At 43.0% G+C, this 19361-nt stretch overlaps 1 protein-coding gene across 1 annotated transcript; it reads left to right on the top strand.

Moving 5' to 3' along the window:
- The first annotated feature begins 996 nt into the window (after positions 1 to 996).
- On the top strand, positions 997 to 19361 carry LOC115139842 (glycine dehydrogenase (decarboxylating), mitochondrial-like). Its single transcript, XM_029677670.2, has 25 exons — positions 997 to 1419; positions 1518 to 1596; positions 5140 to 5275; positions 5721 to 5885; positions 6066 to 6143; positions 6246 to 6393; positions 8725 to 8921; positions 9131 to 9227; positions 10110 to 10215; positions 10437 to 10576; positions 11005 to 11085; positions 11246 to 11343; positions 11693 to 11777; positions 11927 to 11968; positions 12449 to 12591; positions 13055 to 13130; positions 14516 to 14641; positions 14892 to 15041; positions 16744 to 16856; positions 17155 to 17296; positions 17505 to 17616; positions 17736 to 17831; positions 18110 to 18282; positions 18568 to 18648; positions 18828 to 19361. Exons 1-25 carry the CDS (start codon positions 1132 to 1134, stop codon positions 18966 to 18968), a joined length of 3093 nt encoding a protein of 1030 aa, XP_029533530.1. The 5' UTR covers positions 997 to 1131; the 3' UTR covers positions 18969 to 19361.

The raw sequence follows: 19361 nt of genomic DNA on the forward strand, positions 1-19361 counted from the left end.
AATGTTAATTTCTCTACCAGAAGCCGCCTCCAATGTTGTTTTAGAGAATTTGGCAGTACGTCCAACCAGCCTATCAACCACGCCAGCTCAGGACATCCACATCTGGCTTCTTCACCTGCGGGATCGTCTGAGACCAATCACCCGGACAGCTGATGAAACTGAGGAGTATTTCTATCTGTAATAAAGTCCTTTTGTTGGGAACAACTAATTCTGATTGGCTGGGCCTGGCTCCACAGTGGGTGAGCCTATGCCCACTCAGGCCCACCTATGGCTGTGTCACTGCCCAGTCATGTGAAATCCATGGAATTAATTTACTTCAATTGACTGATTTCATAATATGAACTGTAACTCGGTAAAATCGTTACAATTGTTGCGTGTTACATGTTGCATTTATATTTTTGTTCAGTACACTTAAACACTTCAACCATTAAAATGGCTCTTCGGCTAGCTTTTTCTAAAGCCGATATCAATAAGCATTAGCATTCTAGCTAACAACGGCTGCATCCAAAATGAGCCATTTTGCAAAGATCACAACCAAATATAATCTTAGCCCCACCGTTGAAGCAAGAATCAAAACATAATTGTAAGTGTATGAGCACCCCAACAAGTTATTTTTATTTAGAAGTAATAAAAAGGTACATCTAGGCTATGTTGAATGGGTGCAGATGGCGATGGCTTTTTACTGCCGCCAAAAGTCGCGCGAATCTCTCAACTGCGCGATATATGTCATTAATTTCCCGTGTAAACGCAGGTTGCAACCTGAGAGCCACAAAGTTGGTATAAGCACAGATGGTGGATATATGTCCCGTTTACGATTGGGGAATCGTGCATTGGCAACTGGGTCTGGTCGGCTTTCATTGACTGTATATAAACCAGAAAAATTAAGGAGTTTGATGTCTCGCTTCCGTATCTGGGCTCAGTGCAGCCTGGCATATTCAGCGACCGTTCTCTTATCGATTGGTTAGTTCTTGTGGAATGGGCAGGCGTATAAATTAAACAGTTTCAAGTAGTTTGCAGATACTTTGGGAGAAAGCAGAGCTGTGTCTAAGGGATTCAGTTGAGGTCGGCCGCTTGGAAGATTTCTTTAATCTCTCTATATATATTTTACATTATCGTTTTAGTGAGTCAAAAATGCAAAGCTGTGCAAAGTCATGGGGGATCCTATTCGCCAAGTCTGTGAATCCCCATGCACCTTGCAGACACATTAATGGCAAAAGCCGTATTTTTGGGAAACAACAGAATATAATCCAAACACTTAATAATGCTTGTGTAACTGTACGGGGTCTACGGATTTCTGCAGTCTATGCTGCTTCTAGACAGATAGACAGAATACTGCCGAGACACGATGATTTTGCAGAGAGGCACATTGGCCCAGGTGAAAGGGACAAAAGGGAGATGCTGGATGTGCTTGGACTTGAGGTAAGTTTTAAATACATTTTGGATAAAGAGAGAAACTATTGCAACTATTTATAGAAGTTCAGTTGGTTTTGACTTGTATCGCATTTATTGCTTTTCAGTCGATCGCGCAGTTGATAGAAGATACAGTTCCAGAATCCATCCGTATTCAAAGAAGTATGAAAATGGATGATCCTCTCTGTAAGTGTTTCTTCTCTCCAACATCTTTGACAGCACGTGTTATTGTTGATGTTTGTGTTCTCGATAGATATATTGCCTCGTCAATGTTATAAAATGCTGAATTTGCTAGCCGGTGATTTTTCTTTACAAGTGCGTTATAATGTATTTCTGCTGATATCCCTGACAAATTCATCGTGAATTGATTGATTAATAAATCATCTTGCATATGTCACTTTTTATGTTTTGTCAATATATTTTACTGATCTCTGAATTGTATTCTACAATGGGTGTAAATCAAGCCAAACGAGTGGCTGAAATGTAGATTGCACTCCTATTGTGTGCCATTGGGTGAAGCGCTCTTCACCCTTAAGTCTTCCTTTGAACATATTTGGAGTTGTTTTTGCGAAACTCAATGACCAGCACCAATCTCCAGTTGGGGAGCCGATGCTAATAGGATGGCAATTGGAGTGTAAAGTTCAGCCTTGAGCTCCTGTCCCAACTCCAGTTCAATCTGGTTATAACATTACATCACAGTTGAATGAAATGTACAAAGGAACTTCATGAGATTCCTTGATGGGTTAGGCATTTATTTTTCTTACTTGAATACATATTTTTCACATTTAATAATAGACTGATTTCAGTTGATTGAGCGAATAGTGAGACCTTTTGAAACGTGTTTCTATCAATAATGGTTTGTCTACAGCAGACCTACATCTACGAGGTGTATTTCATTAGCAAACCCATGCTGTATAATTCCATTAGACCGACATACCTATGTCATACAAACTACTGCATTGTTTTCAGAGGTCAATAGTGAAACTGGCTCAGCTGTCAATTCCTAGTATTATTGTTACGTAAGGGGATTTGGCTATTTCAGCCATACCCATTGCTGACAGGTTTATAAGATAGAGCACACAGCCATGCAATCTCCACAGGTAAACATTGTCAGTAGAATGGCCTTACCAAAGAGCTCAGTGACTTTCAACGTTGCACCGTCATAGGATGTCACCTTTCCAACAAGTAACATTTCTGCCCTGCTAAAGCTGCCCCGGTCAACTGTAAGTGATGTTATTGTGAAGTGGAACTAGAAGCAACAACGGCTCAGCCGCGAAGTGGTAGGCCACACAAGCTCACAGAACGGGACCGCCGAGTGCTGAAGCGCGTTGCAAAACTTACTACTGAGTTCCAAACTGACTCTGGAAGCAATGTCAGCATAATAACTGTTCGTGGGGAGCATCATGACATGGGTTTCCATGGTCGAGCAGCCCCACAAAAGCCTAAGATCACCATGCGCAATGCCAAATGTTGGCTGGAGGGGTGTAAAGCTCAACGCCATTGGACGCTGCAGTAGTGGAAATGCGTTCTGGCAGTCAGACGGAAGTTCATCTGGCAGTCAGACAGACGGAACTGGGTTTGGCGGATGCCAAGAGAACGCTACCTGCCCTACTGCATCGTGCCAATTGTAAAGTTTGGTGGAGGAGGAATAATGGTTAGGGGCTGTTTTTTTTCATGATTCGGGATAGGCCCTTTAGTTCCAGTGAAGGGAAATCTTAATGCTACAGTATTCAATGACACTCTAGACGATTCTGTGCTTCTGATTTTGTGGCAACGGTTTTAGGAAGGCCTTTTCCTTTTTCAGCATGACAATGCCACCATGCACAAAGCGAAGTCCATAAAGAAATGGTTTGTCGAGATCGGTGTGGAAGAACTTGACTGGCCTGCACAGAGCCCTGACCTCAACCCCGTCAAACACCTTTGTCATGAATTGGAATGTCGACTACGAGCCAGGCCTAATCGCCCAACATCAGTGCCCAACCTCACTAATGCACTTGTGGGTGAATGGAAGCAAGAACCCACAGCAATGTTCCAACACTGATTGGAAAGCCTTCTCAGGAGAGTAGAGGCTGTTACAGCAGCAAAGAGGGGACCAACTCTATATTAATGCCCATGATTTTGCAGTGAGATGTTCGACAAGCAGGTGTCCACATACTTTGGTCATGTAGTATATTTCAGAAGTGCTCAACTTGGGGGATAGGAATAAGTCCTTCAATTGGTAATGAAGACTTTGCCTAGTGTACTCTGAAATAACACTGTACTACTAGTCACATGTTAGAACAGAACACAGTATCTGCCACTTGCTATTTGCAGAATGGTTGACTGAATATCGCTTGGACCTTATTCTAGGTTGGGTAATAAGGTCCGTGGATCGGGGGGTTTAATACCACCTTCGGTCACTCCTTTCTGTCGTGTTCCGTTATGTAGCAAGCCATGCATGAAGGAACAAACTGATGGCCATACTGGTTTTTGCTTGTTCAGGTTGGAGGAGTTTGGTTTGCAAAGCCAGCAAGGGATTCTCTCCTCAACAATGGTTCTGAATCAGGCTTTTCTGTTGCTTTGAGGATCTTTGCGACCATAGTGAAACTCCCCTTTGATGAAATGTGCAAATCCACAGTACGGCCCCCCCACACTAAACCACTGGCCTCTACTACTAATGATGCTTCCACTTGTTTTGTTATTAATGTTAGATATTTCCAAACACCATCTTGTGCTGCTGTGTCCTAAAGCATCACATTTTTAAATGCAGGATGGATTTACAGTAAAACGTCTTGTGCCACCTAAATTCAAACCGCAAATGTTCACATCTTTGTGTGGTGTATAACAGGAGAAATGCTCATCCTGAATATGAGCGTAGTTTGGGCACTCGGTTCAGAGGGGTCGTGTTGTCCATTCTTTGCTGAGGGAGTTGCTAAGCAGCAATGGAATGCCTGAGGAATTCCAGTGTCTCTGTGTGTATTGGCTGATCCTTGCCACAGCACTGAGGAATTAGGCTAGATAACTAGCCACCGGGAAAGGGACCATATGTTGCACATAATTGTCCCCGCCAATGCATAGAAATATGATGACCAAATGGAAATGCATTCGACATGTACCAAAGTGTTGTATACAGTTCACACACTAACATGACACGCAGAGATGTGGATTACACATCCAATCACTTAAAGCTGTTTAGTTTAAATTCCTATCCACTCCATTTTGAAAGCAAATCTGATGCTATATGATGTCACTGCCCGTTTTGGTGGGTTGTTCAGAAAATGGATGTGTAAAATCATTTTCAAGTTTGTTTCATGCAAGTCAGGATGATCTGAGTCAGGATGATCTGGAATCATTTTTTTATTTTACCTTTATTTTACTAGGCAAGTCAGTTAAGAACAAATTCTTATTTTCAATGACGGCCTAGGAACAGTGGGTTAACTGCCTGTTCAGGGGCAGAACGACAGATTTGTACCTTGTCAGCTCGGGGATTCGAACTTGCAACCTTTCGATTACTAGTCCAACGCTCTAACCACTAGGCTACCCCGCCGCCCCAAAGTCAGCTACCTGCCTAGATGGGAGAGAAGATGCCATCAATCTTGTGCTGTTTTGCAGTTGAAATGAAGATACATTTTTATTCATTTAAATCAAACCAATAAGGTAACATACACATCAGAAATGTATTTTTATTGAAATGTGTTTTTTTTTTGTCTCAAATGCTTGTGATACCAAATGTGATGGCTATTTCTCCAGGTGAGAATGAAGTCTTGGAGCGTCTCCAAAAGATTGCATCAAAGAACAAGGTGTGGAGGTCTTACATCGGAATGGGCTACTACAACTGCTCCGTGCCTCCAGTTATACAAAGAAACCTTCTAGAGAATTCGGGATGGTATGGGCCACTTTGACACACACACAGAGTGATATGTTCGTCTTGTAGCCAAGTTGTCCCCATTTAGTAGGGCATTCTATATTTGATTGTGTACTCAAGGTGTGTATATGTATGGGCTTCTGTTAGTCATTAAAGCACTAATTGCTACGTTGCAGAAGAACTTTCCCCTAATCAGAAATCTTGTGACTTGATGCTCAAGTTTCCAGTTTAGGTTTGCACTGGATTAAATTACATGCTCACATGTGGAATCTTGTGATCCATATTTGTTCAACTTAAAACGAGACAACACTCTCAATCATAACACTTTGATTTTACATTTTACAAATGCATTTCTCTCTTTATCTTCGTAAACTTCCACTCACGTCAGCCTAGTGTCTTGATTCCTTGAAAACCAGCTTGTTTTTCTGTATCTTTTAATGATTTCTCTGTATCCTCTTCTCGTCAGGGTGACTCAGTACACCCCCTATCAGCCCGAGGTGGCTCAAGGTCGCCTGGAGAGTCTGCTCAACTACCAGACCATGATCTGTGACATCACGGGCATGGCTGTAGCCAATGCCTCCCTGCTGGACGAGGCAACAGCTGCCGCCGAGGCCATGCAACTCTGCCATAGGTAAGGCGAGAATAAACACAAGTGAGAGATAGTGGTTGACCATTAAAGGATAGTTAATTTAGTAAAGTTCATGTATAGGGTCTAGTTGTAGTCTATAAATTGGGCCCAGGCCACTTAGTCAGGAAAAACTCCTGGTCCTACAGGTGTGTTCATCATTTTATTGTTACATGCTCCCCACAGACAGAACAAGAGAAGGACGTTCTACATTGACCCACGTTGCCATCCTCAGACGATCGCTGTAGTGCAGACAAGAGCCAAGTATGGGCATCCTTTCAATACTTCAGGAACAAGGTTAGAACTGTGTACCAAAAGCAGCATCCTCACAATTGGGTGCTCTGCTCTGTGATTGTTGACTAACAGCTACATTGGGGTGAAGACAGTGCTGAAGCTGCCTCATGAGATGGACTTCAGTGGGAAGGATGTGAGCGGGGTGCTGTTCCAGTACCCAGACACCGACGGCAGAGTGGAGGACTTAACCGCGCTGGTGGACCGCGCTCACAAGGGAGGGGTAAGAGAGCCGCCACGTCTGACGTTATTGTTAGTAATGGTTTATTAACCTAGGATGATATGGGGTGGCAGGTAGCCTAGTGGTTAGAGCGTTGGACTAATAACCGAACGATTGCAAGATCAAATCCCTGAGCAGACAGGTTCAAATCTGTCGTTCTGCCCCTGAACAAGGCAGTTAACCCACTGTTCCTAAGCCGTCATTGAAAATAAGAATTTGTTCTTAACTGACTTGCCTAGTTAAATAAAGGTAAAATAAAATACATCTTCAAGTAAATTGGGGTGGGGGTTTGGTAGACTTATTTGGATTTGTCGCTCCTGGTTTGGTAGGAAAGGATCCCTTCTTGCTACGCCACATAGCTTGCCCCGGTCTACTAACTGCTAGCTTGCTGGCCCCGGCCTGCTAACTGCTAGCTTCCCTGCCCGGTCTGTAACTGCTAGCCCCTGCTAACTGCTTGCTTGCTAAGCCGGCCTGCTAACTGCTAGCTTGCCCCGGCCTACTAACTGTCTGAATCGCCGTGTCTCCAGTCAGCCCAACCACTCACTGGACCGATATGTTCACTTGGCTACGCATGCCTCTCTCTAATATCAATATGCCTCGTCCATTACTGTCCTGGTTAGTGATTACGGTCTTATTTCACTGTAGAGCCTCTAGCCATGCTCAATATGCCTTAACCAACCATGTTGTTCCACCTCCTATATATGCGATGACATCACCTGGTTTAAACATCTCTAGAGACTATATCTCTTTCATCATTACTCAATGCCTAGGTTTACCTCCAATGTACTCACATCCTACCTTACCTTTGTCTGTATACTATGCCTTGAATTTATGCTATCGTGCCCAGAAACTTGCTCCTTTTACTCTCCGTTCCGAACGTGCTAGACGGCCAGTTCGTATAGCCTTTAGCCGTACCCTTATCCTACTTCTCCTCTGTTCCTCTGGTGATGTGGAGGTTAATCCAGGTCCTGCAGTGCCTAGCTCCACTCCCACTCCCCAGGTGCTCTCATTTGTTGACTTCTGTAACCGTAAAAGCCTTGGTTTCATGCATGTTAACATTAGAAGCCTACTCCTTAAGTTTGTTTTACTCACTGCTTTAGCACACTCTGCCAACCCAGATGTCTTAGCCGTGTCTGAATCCTGGCTTAGGAAAACCACCAAAAACCCTGAAATCTCCATCGCTAACTATAACGTTTTCCGCCAAGATAGAACTGCCAAAGGGGGCGGTGTTGCAATCTACTGCAAAGATATTAATACAGAACTCTGCAGGCTATCTAAGTCTGTACCCAAACAATTTGAGCTTCTATTTCTAAAAATTCACCTTTCCAGAAACAAGTCTCTCACTGTTGCCGCTTGCTATAGATCTCCCTCTGCCCCCAGCTGTGCCCTCGATACCATATGTGAATTGATTGCACCCCATCTATCTTCTGAGCTCGTGCAACTAGATGACCTAAACTGGGACATGCTTAACACCCCGGCCATCCTACAATCTAAGCTTGATGCCCTCCATCTCACACAAATTATCAATGAACCTACCAGGTACAACCCCAAATCAGTAAACACGGGCACCCTCATAGATGTCATCCTAACTAACTCGCCCTCCAAATACACCTCTGCTGTTTTCAATCAAGATCTCAGCGATCACTGCCTCATTGCCTGCATCCGTAATGGGTCTGCGACCAAACGAACACCCCTCATCACTGTCAAATGCTCCTTAAAACACTTCTGAGAGCAGGCCTTTCTAATCTAATTTAATTTGCTCCTTTGCACCCCAGTATCTCTACTTGCACGTTCATCTTCTGTCGATCTACCATTCCAGTGTTTAATTGCTATATTGTAATTACTTCGCCACCATGGCCTATTTATTTCCTTAACTTACCTAATTTGCACTCACTGTATATAGACTTTTTGTTGTCTTTTGTTCTACTGTATTATTGACTGTATGTTTAGTTTATTCCATTGTTGTATGTGTCAGATTGCTACGCTTGGCCAGGTCGCAGTTGAGAACTTGTTCTCAACTAGCTTAAATAAAGGTGGGGAAAAAAACATATTCACAGTGATTCAGGTCTTTGGTTGAACAGTGGGCACGGGAGAAAGTGTAGGATGTGGTGACTCCAGTTTGGTACCTAAGTGCTGCGTATTTATTTAGATTTTTTTATTTTACCTTTATTTAACTAGGCAAGTCAGTTAAGAACAAATTCTTATTTTCAATGACAGCCTAGGAACAGTGGGTTCAGGGGCAGCTTGTGATTTGAACTTGCAACCTTCCGGTTACAAGTCCACCGCTCTAACCACTAGGCTACCCTGCCGCCTCACTGTCTCTCATCCCTGTAGGCTCTGGCTTGCTGTGCCACTGACCTGCTGGCCCTGTGTGTGCTACGCCCCCCTGGAGAATTTGGGGTGGACATTGCCCTGGGCAGCTCCCAGAGGTTCGGGGTACCTCTCTGCTATGGTGGTCCCCACGCTGCCTTCTTCTCTGTCAAAGAAAACCTGGTCAGGATGATGCCTGGCAGGATGGTGGGAGTGACAAGGTGAGAGCCCTTGAGATCCACATTGGTCCTGTTCAGAATGGAAGTCAGATCTCTTGAAGTTGTTCAATTTTGGGCAATATAAGCAGCATATCGAGATTTACTTTATATCATACTTGCTCATAGTCTAAAAGACTGAAGTATGTGGAACACATACATAAAGACAATATCTTGATGTACATTTGTTTTAAATGTCCCTTTTTCACCTGCAGGGATGCCGCTGGTAAGGAGGTGTACCGCCTGGCCCTGCAGACCAGAGAGCAGCACATCCGCAGAGACAAGGCCACAAGTAACATCTGCACTGCGCAGGTACTGTGCACTGAGCCTCCATCCAATATTGACACACTGAGCCTCCATCCAAGATTGACACACTGAGCCTCCATCCAAGATTGACACACTGAGCCTCCATCCAAGATTGACACACTGAGCCTCCATCCAAGATTGACACACTGAGCCTCCATCCAAGATTGACACACTGAGCCTACATCCAATATTGACACACTGAGCCATCCAATATTGACTGTTGGAATCGGCTAAACTTTGAACATTGAGATATTAAATAAATGATAGAGAAGAAGCCTTGAGTAGAAGGAGTGAATGTGGCTGGGTTTTATGTCAGAAGTTAATGGTTCTCTGTAGGAAGACCGATAGCTTTGGAATGTGTTGGGTGGAAGGGAGGAAAGCAATGTGTTGAGATAGAGATTGAGATGACAGATGCACATCTGTGGATTAGGTGAAAGGAGGGGTTGAGGTCAGTAGGTGAGGACAGAGTCCCTTAAGGGAGTAATAAGGGTTTGATATTCTGTTACCCTTTTCCTGTTGAACCATAAAATGTAAGGATTGGAGAGAAGGAGGAGTTTCTTAAGTGGGATGTATATAAATGTGATGGTGAGAAATGTTTTGCTGTCTGAATTACAGCTGTACAGATCATTTGGGAAGAATTACACTTGGTTAAAGCTTCTCTAGTGAGTTACTTACTCTGAAAAATTAGAACCTAACATGACACACTGAGCCTTCATCCAATACCAACACACTGAGCCTCCTTACAATACCGACACACTTTGCCCCAGAGCAGTTATTTTGTGTAAATTTAAAATAAAAAATAAACTAGGTGTAGTGGTTGTCTGCGTTTTTCTAAGTATATTTTTAAAGAACTTTCTCTCACCTTCAAACTGTATATGTCTCTTTCAGGCTCTGCTGGCCAACATGGCAGCCATGTTTGGAGTGTATCATGGACCCCAGGGCTTAAAGCACATTGCTGAGAGGACACACAATGCTGCACTGATCCTGGCTGAGGGTATGTCCTCCAACACTCTCACTGCACATGTGCATTGCTTTATTATCTGCCAACACTTCTTCTCTTACATCACAACACTTAGGGCTTATGTCAATCAACCGTGACCTAATTCAATCACAAGCGTGTATTGAGAAAGAAATAGTAACATTGCTTTTCTTTAGATAAATTATGAATGATACTGGGTTTTTAGAAATGCCTTTCTCTCCCTCCCTTTGTATCAGGTCTGAAGCGGGCCGGACACAGGCTGCACAGCGAGATGTTCTTTGACACACTGAAGGTTGGCTGCAGTGTGGCAGCGAAGGACATTCTGGCGAGGGCTGTCCAGAGAGAGATCAACCTGCGTGTTTATGGCGAGGGAGTGGTGAGTAGTACCAGATACGTTTTAGGAACAGATTACATACGCGTCCATCCAGTGTTCCTACTGTAAGCAGGGCAACAAAGGTACAACAAAACACATCACACTTCAGTCCATGCTCCCATGTGCTTTATTGACAATGTTTGACCCTTAGAATACGTTGTCGAATCATTTTGTAAATAAAGCATAGATACTCTTACGTTGAGTCCCCCCCTATAGATAAAACCAGGGGCTAGTTCCGGATGGTGAAGTGTTACAGAACGTTCAGATAGAAATGTATTGTAGAGTCATTTGAGCTCTACTCATTAAATATCTATCTGCAGCATTGTAGAATTAGCACCCCTGTGAATAAGCCACGTGTGGCCATGTTCATTTATGCTTTAGATACACACACACATTTCTTTCACTCTGAAATGATTACTGTGTTTCCCTAGTTAGGCGTGTCTCTGGATGAGACGGTGAAAGAGAGGGACTTGGACGATCTGCTCTGGGTCTTTGGATGTGAATCCTCAGCGGTACGTTTTGATTTCAATATTCCATATAGGAGTATGCATAAACTCTGCGTTGACCCGATTGCTATCTTGAGAGTGAGTGCAAAAGATGCATCTTGAAGCCATGGGACAAACACTGATTTCAGCTATCCCATATATAATTCCATTAAATCTCAATTGACAGGAGCTCATTGCTGAAAAGATGGGTGAAAGGGTGAAAGGCATTATGGGTAGTCCTTTCAAGAGGACCAGCAAGTACCTCACCCACGCAGTCTTCAACAGGTTGGTCTGTTTGTAACAAACTCAAATTCCAGTACTGGCCTGGGCGTGATGAGGATGACGCTTGATATGCCATAATTGTTATTATGACTTGTGTTCTCAGCGACAATAGTATTATCAGTATGATACCAGAATGGTGAGAGACATTAGCTGACCTTCATTATTGATTAGTTCTTTCTGTTGTCCCAAACTGCACTTGATGCCTGATAGAATAATTCCTTACACTGGTAACATAAGGTTGTTTACACATGTACTGTAAGTGATAATACAAGGTTTTAGAAGTGAAATAACATATTAGGCCTAAAACGTGTCTTATGATCTTGATTCACTCTGATTCTTCGTCCCCGTGCAGTTACCACTCCGAGACCAACATTGTGCGCTACATGAAACGCCTGGAGAACAAGGACATCTCTCTGGTTCACAGCATGATCCCACTGGTGAGTCTCATGGGAAAGCAAATAAGACATGTTTTACTTTAGACATGGTGCTGTTCACATGATCTGAATACTACACAAAAAACTGCAAACCACTGTAAAGATTAGTGGGCTATCAACATTTTTAATATCCATTTTGTTTTCCATGTCAGGGTTCCTGCACAATGAAGCTGAACAGTTCTTCAGAGCTCATGGTGAGTTAATAACAGGTTAACAGGTCAATTCGAAGGCAGTCAATTCAGGACATAAACTGAAATTCCAGTTCAATAATAAAAAAAGGGCATGTATTTTCAATGATTTCTCAATAAACTTAAAAGTAAAAGCTATTTATTTAAAAAGTTTTTTTTTTTCTCCTTCATTTTAAAATCCAATCAGTGCCTGAATTGACTTTCTTCAATTTGAATTGAACCCAACCCTGGTTAATATCTCTCCTTGGACAAAACATTAATACACCTCCCTAGTATTGAGTGTGAAAAGAATCCTTCTTTAACCTCTCCTCCCCTTCATCTACACTGACTGAATTGGATTTAACAGGTGACATCAATAAGGGATCATAGCTTTCATGTTTTGTACACTCAGTGTATGTTCCCTTTTTACCCTGATTACTGCAGTCCTTTTTTTATGGTGGTGTTCTGACTATTTCTCACATTGTTCCCTCTTTCCAACTGTTTTAGCCCATCACCTGGAATGAGTTTGCCAACCTTCACCCCTTTTGTCCCCTGGACCAGGCTGAGGGTTACCAGCAGCTCTTCAGGCAGCTGGAGAAGGACCTCTGTGAGGTGACTGGCTATGACAAGATCTCCTTCCAACCCAACAGGTAAGCCCCTCACTGACACCAACATTCTGTGTACGTGGGGGGGGGGGGGGATTCATGACCAACTGGGATGTCAGTTTCCCACACATCATCTGAGCGTGATTTACCAAACTGATTTACCCCACTGTCAATTATTTCAGGTCATTTTACTTGATCATTTAACTATCAAAGCTAGCTTTGTGGCTGATATCTCTATGGTTCCAAGCACCCCCCCCCCCCACCACCACTTATTCAGTATTATCTGGGCTGATGTATAGCACATCGTGCGACATTGGCCTAGATGGCAAGATAGCGGTATGGTTGTTCAACTTAGTCTATGCATTCCCTTTACAGTTACTGTAAAGCCCATTGACCAACCTTAGAACTTGGCACGTTTGATGATTATGCTGAGACAGGACTTCACTGGGAGCATGTTTCTGAGCATGTGGCTGGTACATTAACAAACTGGATGACCTTGTCTTTTTAGTGGTGCTCAGGGAGAATACGCTGGCCTCGCTGCCATCAAAGCCTACCTGAACTCTAAAGGAGATGCCCATAGAACGGTAAGTATTGTTCTAATGAAACGAAACACACTCATTTTTGCTAGCACACGTACTAGGCAAGGCAGAGTCATGCAGTATGGGAAAGGGGGATACCTAGTCAGTTGTACAACTGAAATGTGTCTTCCACATTTAACCCAACCCCCCCCGAATCCGAGAGGTGCAGGGGGCTGCCACAATCGACATCCACATCTTCTGCGCCCGGGGAACAGTGTGTTAACTGCCTTGCTCAGTGGCTAAACGACCTTGTCAGCTTTCGGTTACTGGCCCAATGCTCTAACCTCTAGGCTAGTATGTCCACCCTTTGTTAATTGGTAATGCAATAAAATGTAGATTATAAAATTACAGTATTATTTTTGGGAGTATATTGTCAGAAATGTATATGTACTATAAATGATAACCCTAATAAATGTTCAGCCTGAATGTTTGCTGTAGTCAGCCTGTAATAAGCGTGTCACATGGTATTGCACATGGGATACTTAGACCTGCCTACAATCATTTGTTAATCAGCGCATGTAAAGCCATCAAGAGACTTGTTTTAGGTACAGACCGCTTATAGGTATGATGATGGCAAAGATAATCATCCACTCGTTTGCCGACAGACATTTTATTGGAAAAGCCTTCTGAAGAATATCGCGTTTTGGATACTTAAACAGAAACTGTTTGAAAGTCCTCAAGTAGACTAGGGGTTAAGAGAGTTGAACCAGTAACTGAAAGGTTGCTGGTTCGAATCCCTGAGCGGAATAGGTGGAAAATCTGCCGATGTGCCCTTGAGCAAGGTACTTAACCCTAATTGCTTCTGTAAATCGCTCTGGATAAGATCGTCTGCTAAATTACTAAAATGTAAATCTAAGTATCACAACTGTGTCAAGTAGAGTTCCCGTTTTGTAATTTGACATTTGTCTCAAGAGCTCTCACCACTATCAAAAATAACAACTCCCTTATAAGCACATCTTAGATAGTGGTGTGAGCTTTTCAAACAGTCAATGTCCACAGTTGTGCAAATAAAGGACAGAAAAACCCAACACTACCTGGAGGTTACTTGATTTCAAGATCCCATATTTGGTGATTTTAAGACTTTGGGATCAGCAAGTCATGGGCAAAACTGATTGAGCGCGGCTGTTTTTCCCGTCAGGGGAATGTAAATGTTACCCAACAAACACACAGGTATTCGTGTCCCTGTGACATCGTTGAAAATGTATAAATAAGTAACCCAATAAGGGATAAAATCAGCTGATTACCTATTTTGCATTGATGTCACGGAGATTTGCACAAAAATTGTTAGGACTCTAATGCTATAATGGTTGACTTACTTAGGCCTTGTTGGATCTCTTTTACTTTGTGATGGTCTGATTGTAACTGTCTTTGATGTTTTCTATTTTGCTCAGGTTTGTCTGATCCCCAAGTCAGCCCATGGCACCAACCCAGCCAGTGCCCAGATGGCTGGCATGAAGGTGCAGGTGGTGGAGGTGGACAAGGATGGCAACATTGACATGGCAAACCTCAAGGCACTGGTAATAGCTGGTTGGAGTGATTCTGATATTAAGCTCGCTGTTACAGAAGAGCCTTTCAATATAACCAATGATCTTGAGTATCCCCTCAAATGCTTTTAAATCTAGGCACAAAGAATAATTGAGAAACATGGTGGCCAGAGAGTCGGTGGTCACTATCTACCGGTCGTGCAACCAGCAGTGAATTAGCCCCCTTAAATGTGGCCTCTCACATTGCAGAGTCACACAGACTAACCCATTATTCCTCACTTAGGTGGACAAACACAAGGCTAACCTGGCAGCCATGATGATAACGTACCCCTCCACCTTTGGTGTGTTTGAGGAGAGCATTGATGATGTGTGTAATCTCATCCACCAGAATGGTGGACAGGTCTACCTGGACGGTGCTAATATGAACGCACAGGTGAGAGAAGAGTATATGTTTGTCACCTTGCTGATAAAGTATGTTTTTGTGTGGACATACTGCATAGATACTTTTTTAAGTTGAACAGTGTGTTTATATAAACTATTTTGTATAGTAAAACGTTGACCCTTTTTGCCAAAATAATTAAAATAACACATTGGGTTGCTTATCCAGGTGTTAACTGAATCATGGACCCCTCAATCACAAGACTATTTTGAATACATTTAGTTATTTGAGTTAATTGAGATACTGTGTGCGTGTATTCACATACATACACACACACAAGAATGTGGACACCCCTTCAAATGAGTGGATTTGGCTATTTCAGCCACACCCGTTGCATATATAAAATCGAGCACACAGCCATGCAATTTCCATAGATTAACATTGGCAGTAGAATGGCCTTACTGAAGAGCTCAGTCACTTTCAACGTGGCACCGTCATAGAATGCCACCTTTCCAACAAGTCAGTTCGTCAAACTGCTAGAGTTGCCCCGGTCAACTGTAAGTGCTCTTATTGTGAAGTGGAAATGTCTAGGGGCTGGGGCTGTTGTTCATGGTTTGGGGCTGTTGTTCATGGTTTGGGCTTAGTTCCAGTGAAGGGAAATCTTAATGCTACAGCATACAATGACATTCTAGATGATTCTGTGCTTCCTACTTTTTGGCAACAGTTTGGGGAAGTTCCTTTTCTGTTTCAGCATGATAATGCCCCCGAGCACAAAGCGAGTTGCATACAGAAATGGTTTGTCGAGATTGGTGTGACCTCAACCCCATCGAACACCTTTGGGATGAATTGGAATGCCGACTGTGAGCAAGGCCTAATCGCCCAACATCAGTGCCTGACCTCACTAATGCTCTTTTGGCTGAATGGAAGTAAGTCCTCAAAGCAATGTTCCAACATCTAGTGGAAGACTTCCCAGAAGAGTGGAGGCTGTTCTAGCAGCAAAGGGGGGACCAACTCCATATTAATGCCCAACATTTTGAAAAGAGGTGTTCGACGAGCAGTTGTCCACATACTTTTCGACACTACTTTTGGTCATGTAGTGTATATTATTTAGTTATTTATTTGTAGCATTTGAACATAGCATTTTTACAAGGCTCCCAGGGAGTGCATGGGTGTGCTATTCCACAGCGTACAGAGTGACCTTTGACCACAAGTCTGTGAAAAATACACATTTTTTCAAACCTCCTTGTACCAATAGCCATCGGTCTGAGCACCCCAAAATTCCTTTCTTGAGCAGAGGTCAACTTTCTCATGCTTTTCCTCCCCTGTCAGCAGTAGCCTCTTGCATAGTCAGTCTACACAGGATCCTAAGGGCAGGGATATTTGAATGTGGAGTGGTGTGGGAAAACCCTCTTTCATATGAATAACATGTTTCACTACCTCGTGCATTGCAGGCATGGATTCAAATAGTATTTCAAATCATTAAAATACTTAGGCTGTGTTTCATAGAGCTTGCCTGGGGCAACAGAAGCAATGCAATAGTCCCAAACGTGCAAATAAACAAACATTTGGTACTCCAGGCAGGATCAATTATTTGAGCAATTACGTTTGAAAGAATATTTTTAAACTCAAGTCTGATGCATTTTACCCTCCACCAGTACAGTAGCACCCGCTTCTGCAGATAAGAGGAAATGTAATTTTGGAGAATTGCCTTTCTATCACCCTGTAATCTCTCTCCTGCCTGCTCTGCTCTCTACAGGTGGGCTTGTGTCGTCCTGGTGACTACGGATCTGACGTGTCTCACTTGAACCTACACAAGACCTTCTGTATCCCCCACGGGGGTGGAGGACCAGGGATGGGACCTATCGGAGTGTAAGTGACCATAACGGGATTGTTTCCATCAAATGCACAGTAATGGACTAAGTACAAAAACTGAACCTGCCCAAAGGAATGTAACTGGCCAAATCCATTATAAATGGGGAGTTCTGTCCTGGTCAGGTCACATAATATATGTATGCCATTTAGTAGACACTTTTATCTGAAGTGACTCAGCGTGCATACATGATAAGGAAACACTCCTGGCACTATTTTTTTTTTTGTGCAAATCATGACTTAAAAGTGGATCATTAATGACTTTTGATGACTTAATGGAGTTGTGCATGTTTAACAGGAAGGAGCACCTCGCCCCGTTCCTGCCCTGCCACCCAGTGGTCAGCATGTCAGCAGGCAACATGTCCAGCTCCCTGGGCACCATCAGTGCTGCCCCCTGGGGCTCCAGTGCCATTCTGCCCATCTCTTGGGCTTACATCAAGGTTAGTACCAGTGTACTGTAACTATCCTATGGTTCAGTGCCATGAAATGTAAATAGAGATAATGATAGATTTGTTAGAATAGTGATACTTTATTGGTGATACTTAAAGGTCTTTATAGGCAAATGCATGGGAGAAAAACATGCAACTGAAGTGGGGACGTACCAGTTTAGTACATGCGTTGATACCCTTTTTGGATCCTACTGTGTAGATGATGGGAGCCAAGGGTCTGGTTCATGCCACAGAGGTGGCTATCCTTAATGCCAATTACATGGCCAAGAGATTAGAGAGCCACTACAAGATCCTCTTCAAAGGCAGGAAAGGTGAGTGGTGTTGGTCCTATTCACCCAAGTATGATGTCCTGTGTCCATCAGTAATCGGCCAACACTAGCAAATGTTGATTTTCTTAATTAACACAGATTTTTTTTGGGGGGGTCCACAGGTTTTTGTGCCCACGAGTTTATTTTGGATGTGAGGCCATTCAAGAAGACCGCCAACATTGAAGCGGTGGATGTGGCAAAAAGGCTACAGGATTATGGTGAGCTGGAACAGGGATATTCACAACATTGCATTTACAGATAGTTTGGTACTGCTTAAAAGTCAACAGGGTCTACTTCTGTCTCTTTCTGTATATTATGTAAAAGATAATTGCAATAAAAAAAAAATATATATATATATATATGCAAATGTATCCCCCACATTCCACACACAGGACCTCTGCTTACTTAAGTACATATTTAAAGTAATGTTTTTTTACTGTTTTATTTATTTAACTGAGCCCTCTCCTCATCCCCCTCTGTGTCTGACCCTGGCCAGGTTTCCATGCACCCACCATGTCGTGGCCCGTGGCAGGAACCCTGATGATCGAGCCCACGGAGTCGGAGGACAAGGCAGAGATGGACCGCTTCTGTGATGCGTTGATGGGAATCAGACAGGAAATAGCAGACATTGAGGAAGGCAGAATGGATGCCCGTGTTAACCCACTGAAGGTGCACTGGCCTGACTCATAGACACAATTTACACTGTGTGTATTAAGCCATGCAATCAGCTAAATACAATGGTCTATAAACTCATAGTTATTTTCCTCAATTAAGTGTGTGTGATAGCATCCTATATTTCAACCTAAGTTATAACAACTGATTGTGATAAGACATACCACTCTGGTGTTATAAAAAATGTGTGCTTTATTGATATGACCTAAATGTAGCAAGAGTTGAGGTATGTTGCCAGAGCAGCTAAAATAGGTGTTCACTTGGGTCTGTCTGTGTCCACAGATGGCCCCTCACTCCCTGGCGAGCATCACCTCCTCCACCTGGGACAGGCCATACTCCAGGGAGTACGCTGCTTTCCCCCTGGTGAGTCTTCCATCTGGAAAACATCACTACCAACTCCACTTCCCCTGAGGAAATTATGGCTCTGTTTACAATTTGATTTACCAAAATCGTTAGACACATATTATTTTACTCTCTCTGCATTAATGTTAACAAATTGTAAGCATGGTAAACTCAAATGTTTCTCATTTTAAAACTTCCAGCCATTTGTGAGGCCAGAGACCAAGTTCTGGCCATCCATCTCCAGGATCGACGACATATACGGTGACCAGCACCTGGTCTGCACTTGCCCCCCTATGGATGTGTACGAGTCACCGTATGAGGAGAAGAGAGCTTCCTCATGACACTAACGCCTCTGTTATACCAGCCCTCATCATTCATCACACTTCCAAATTCTGAAAGTCCAAGAGTTGTGTATCTTTTTTCTGTATTTCCGTGATGTACCCTTGGTGCCTCAACTCTGTCTATATTCTATGTTGTACAAATAGTTGCCTTGACTCTTCCTTTCTCGCTGTTTTATTCTCTAAAGTCCAGGATCGGCCCAAAAAACGTATATCTCTGTAGGGTTGTTGTTTATTTGCCATCTGTTTCGTAAATGTGTATTTTGAGACTTGTTTACCTAATTACTTATACTAATGTTAGTCTTGATGTTAATACTTTATGGGGATAAAGAAAGTTAATCATCTTTTAATGACCTGTTAGGGAAAAATAGTTGTAATAAACATTGATTGTCTGGA

This window comes from Oncorhynchus nerka, linkage group LG13 (assembly GCF_034236695.1).
Source record: "Oncorhynchus nerka isolate Pitt River linkage group LG13, Oner_Uvic_2.0, whole genome shotgun sequence".
Taxonomy (NCBI): domain Eukaryota; kingdom Metazoa; phylum Chordata; class Actinopteri; order Salmoniformes; family Salmonidae; genus Oncorhynchus; species Oncorhynchus nerka.

What these genes read in the sequence shown, in the direction of transcription:
- LOC115139842 (XM_029677670.2), top strand. Translation starts at nt 1,132, where the DNA reads ATGCAAAGCTGTGCAAAGTCATGGGGGATCCTATTCGCCAAGTCTGTG. An exon ending in GAAAATGGATGATCCTCTCT is followed by an intron (nt 1,597 to 5,139) that starts GTAAGTGTTTCT and finishes CTATTTCTCCAG; the next exon opens with GTGAGAATGAAGTCTTGGAG. An exon ending in GTGCTAATATGAACGCACAG is followed by an intron (nt 15,042 to 16,743) that starts GTGAGAGAAGAG and finishes TGCTCTCTACAG; the next exon opens with GTGGGCTTGTGTCGTCCTGG.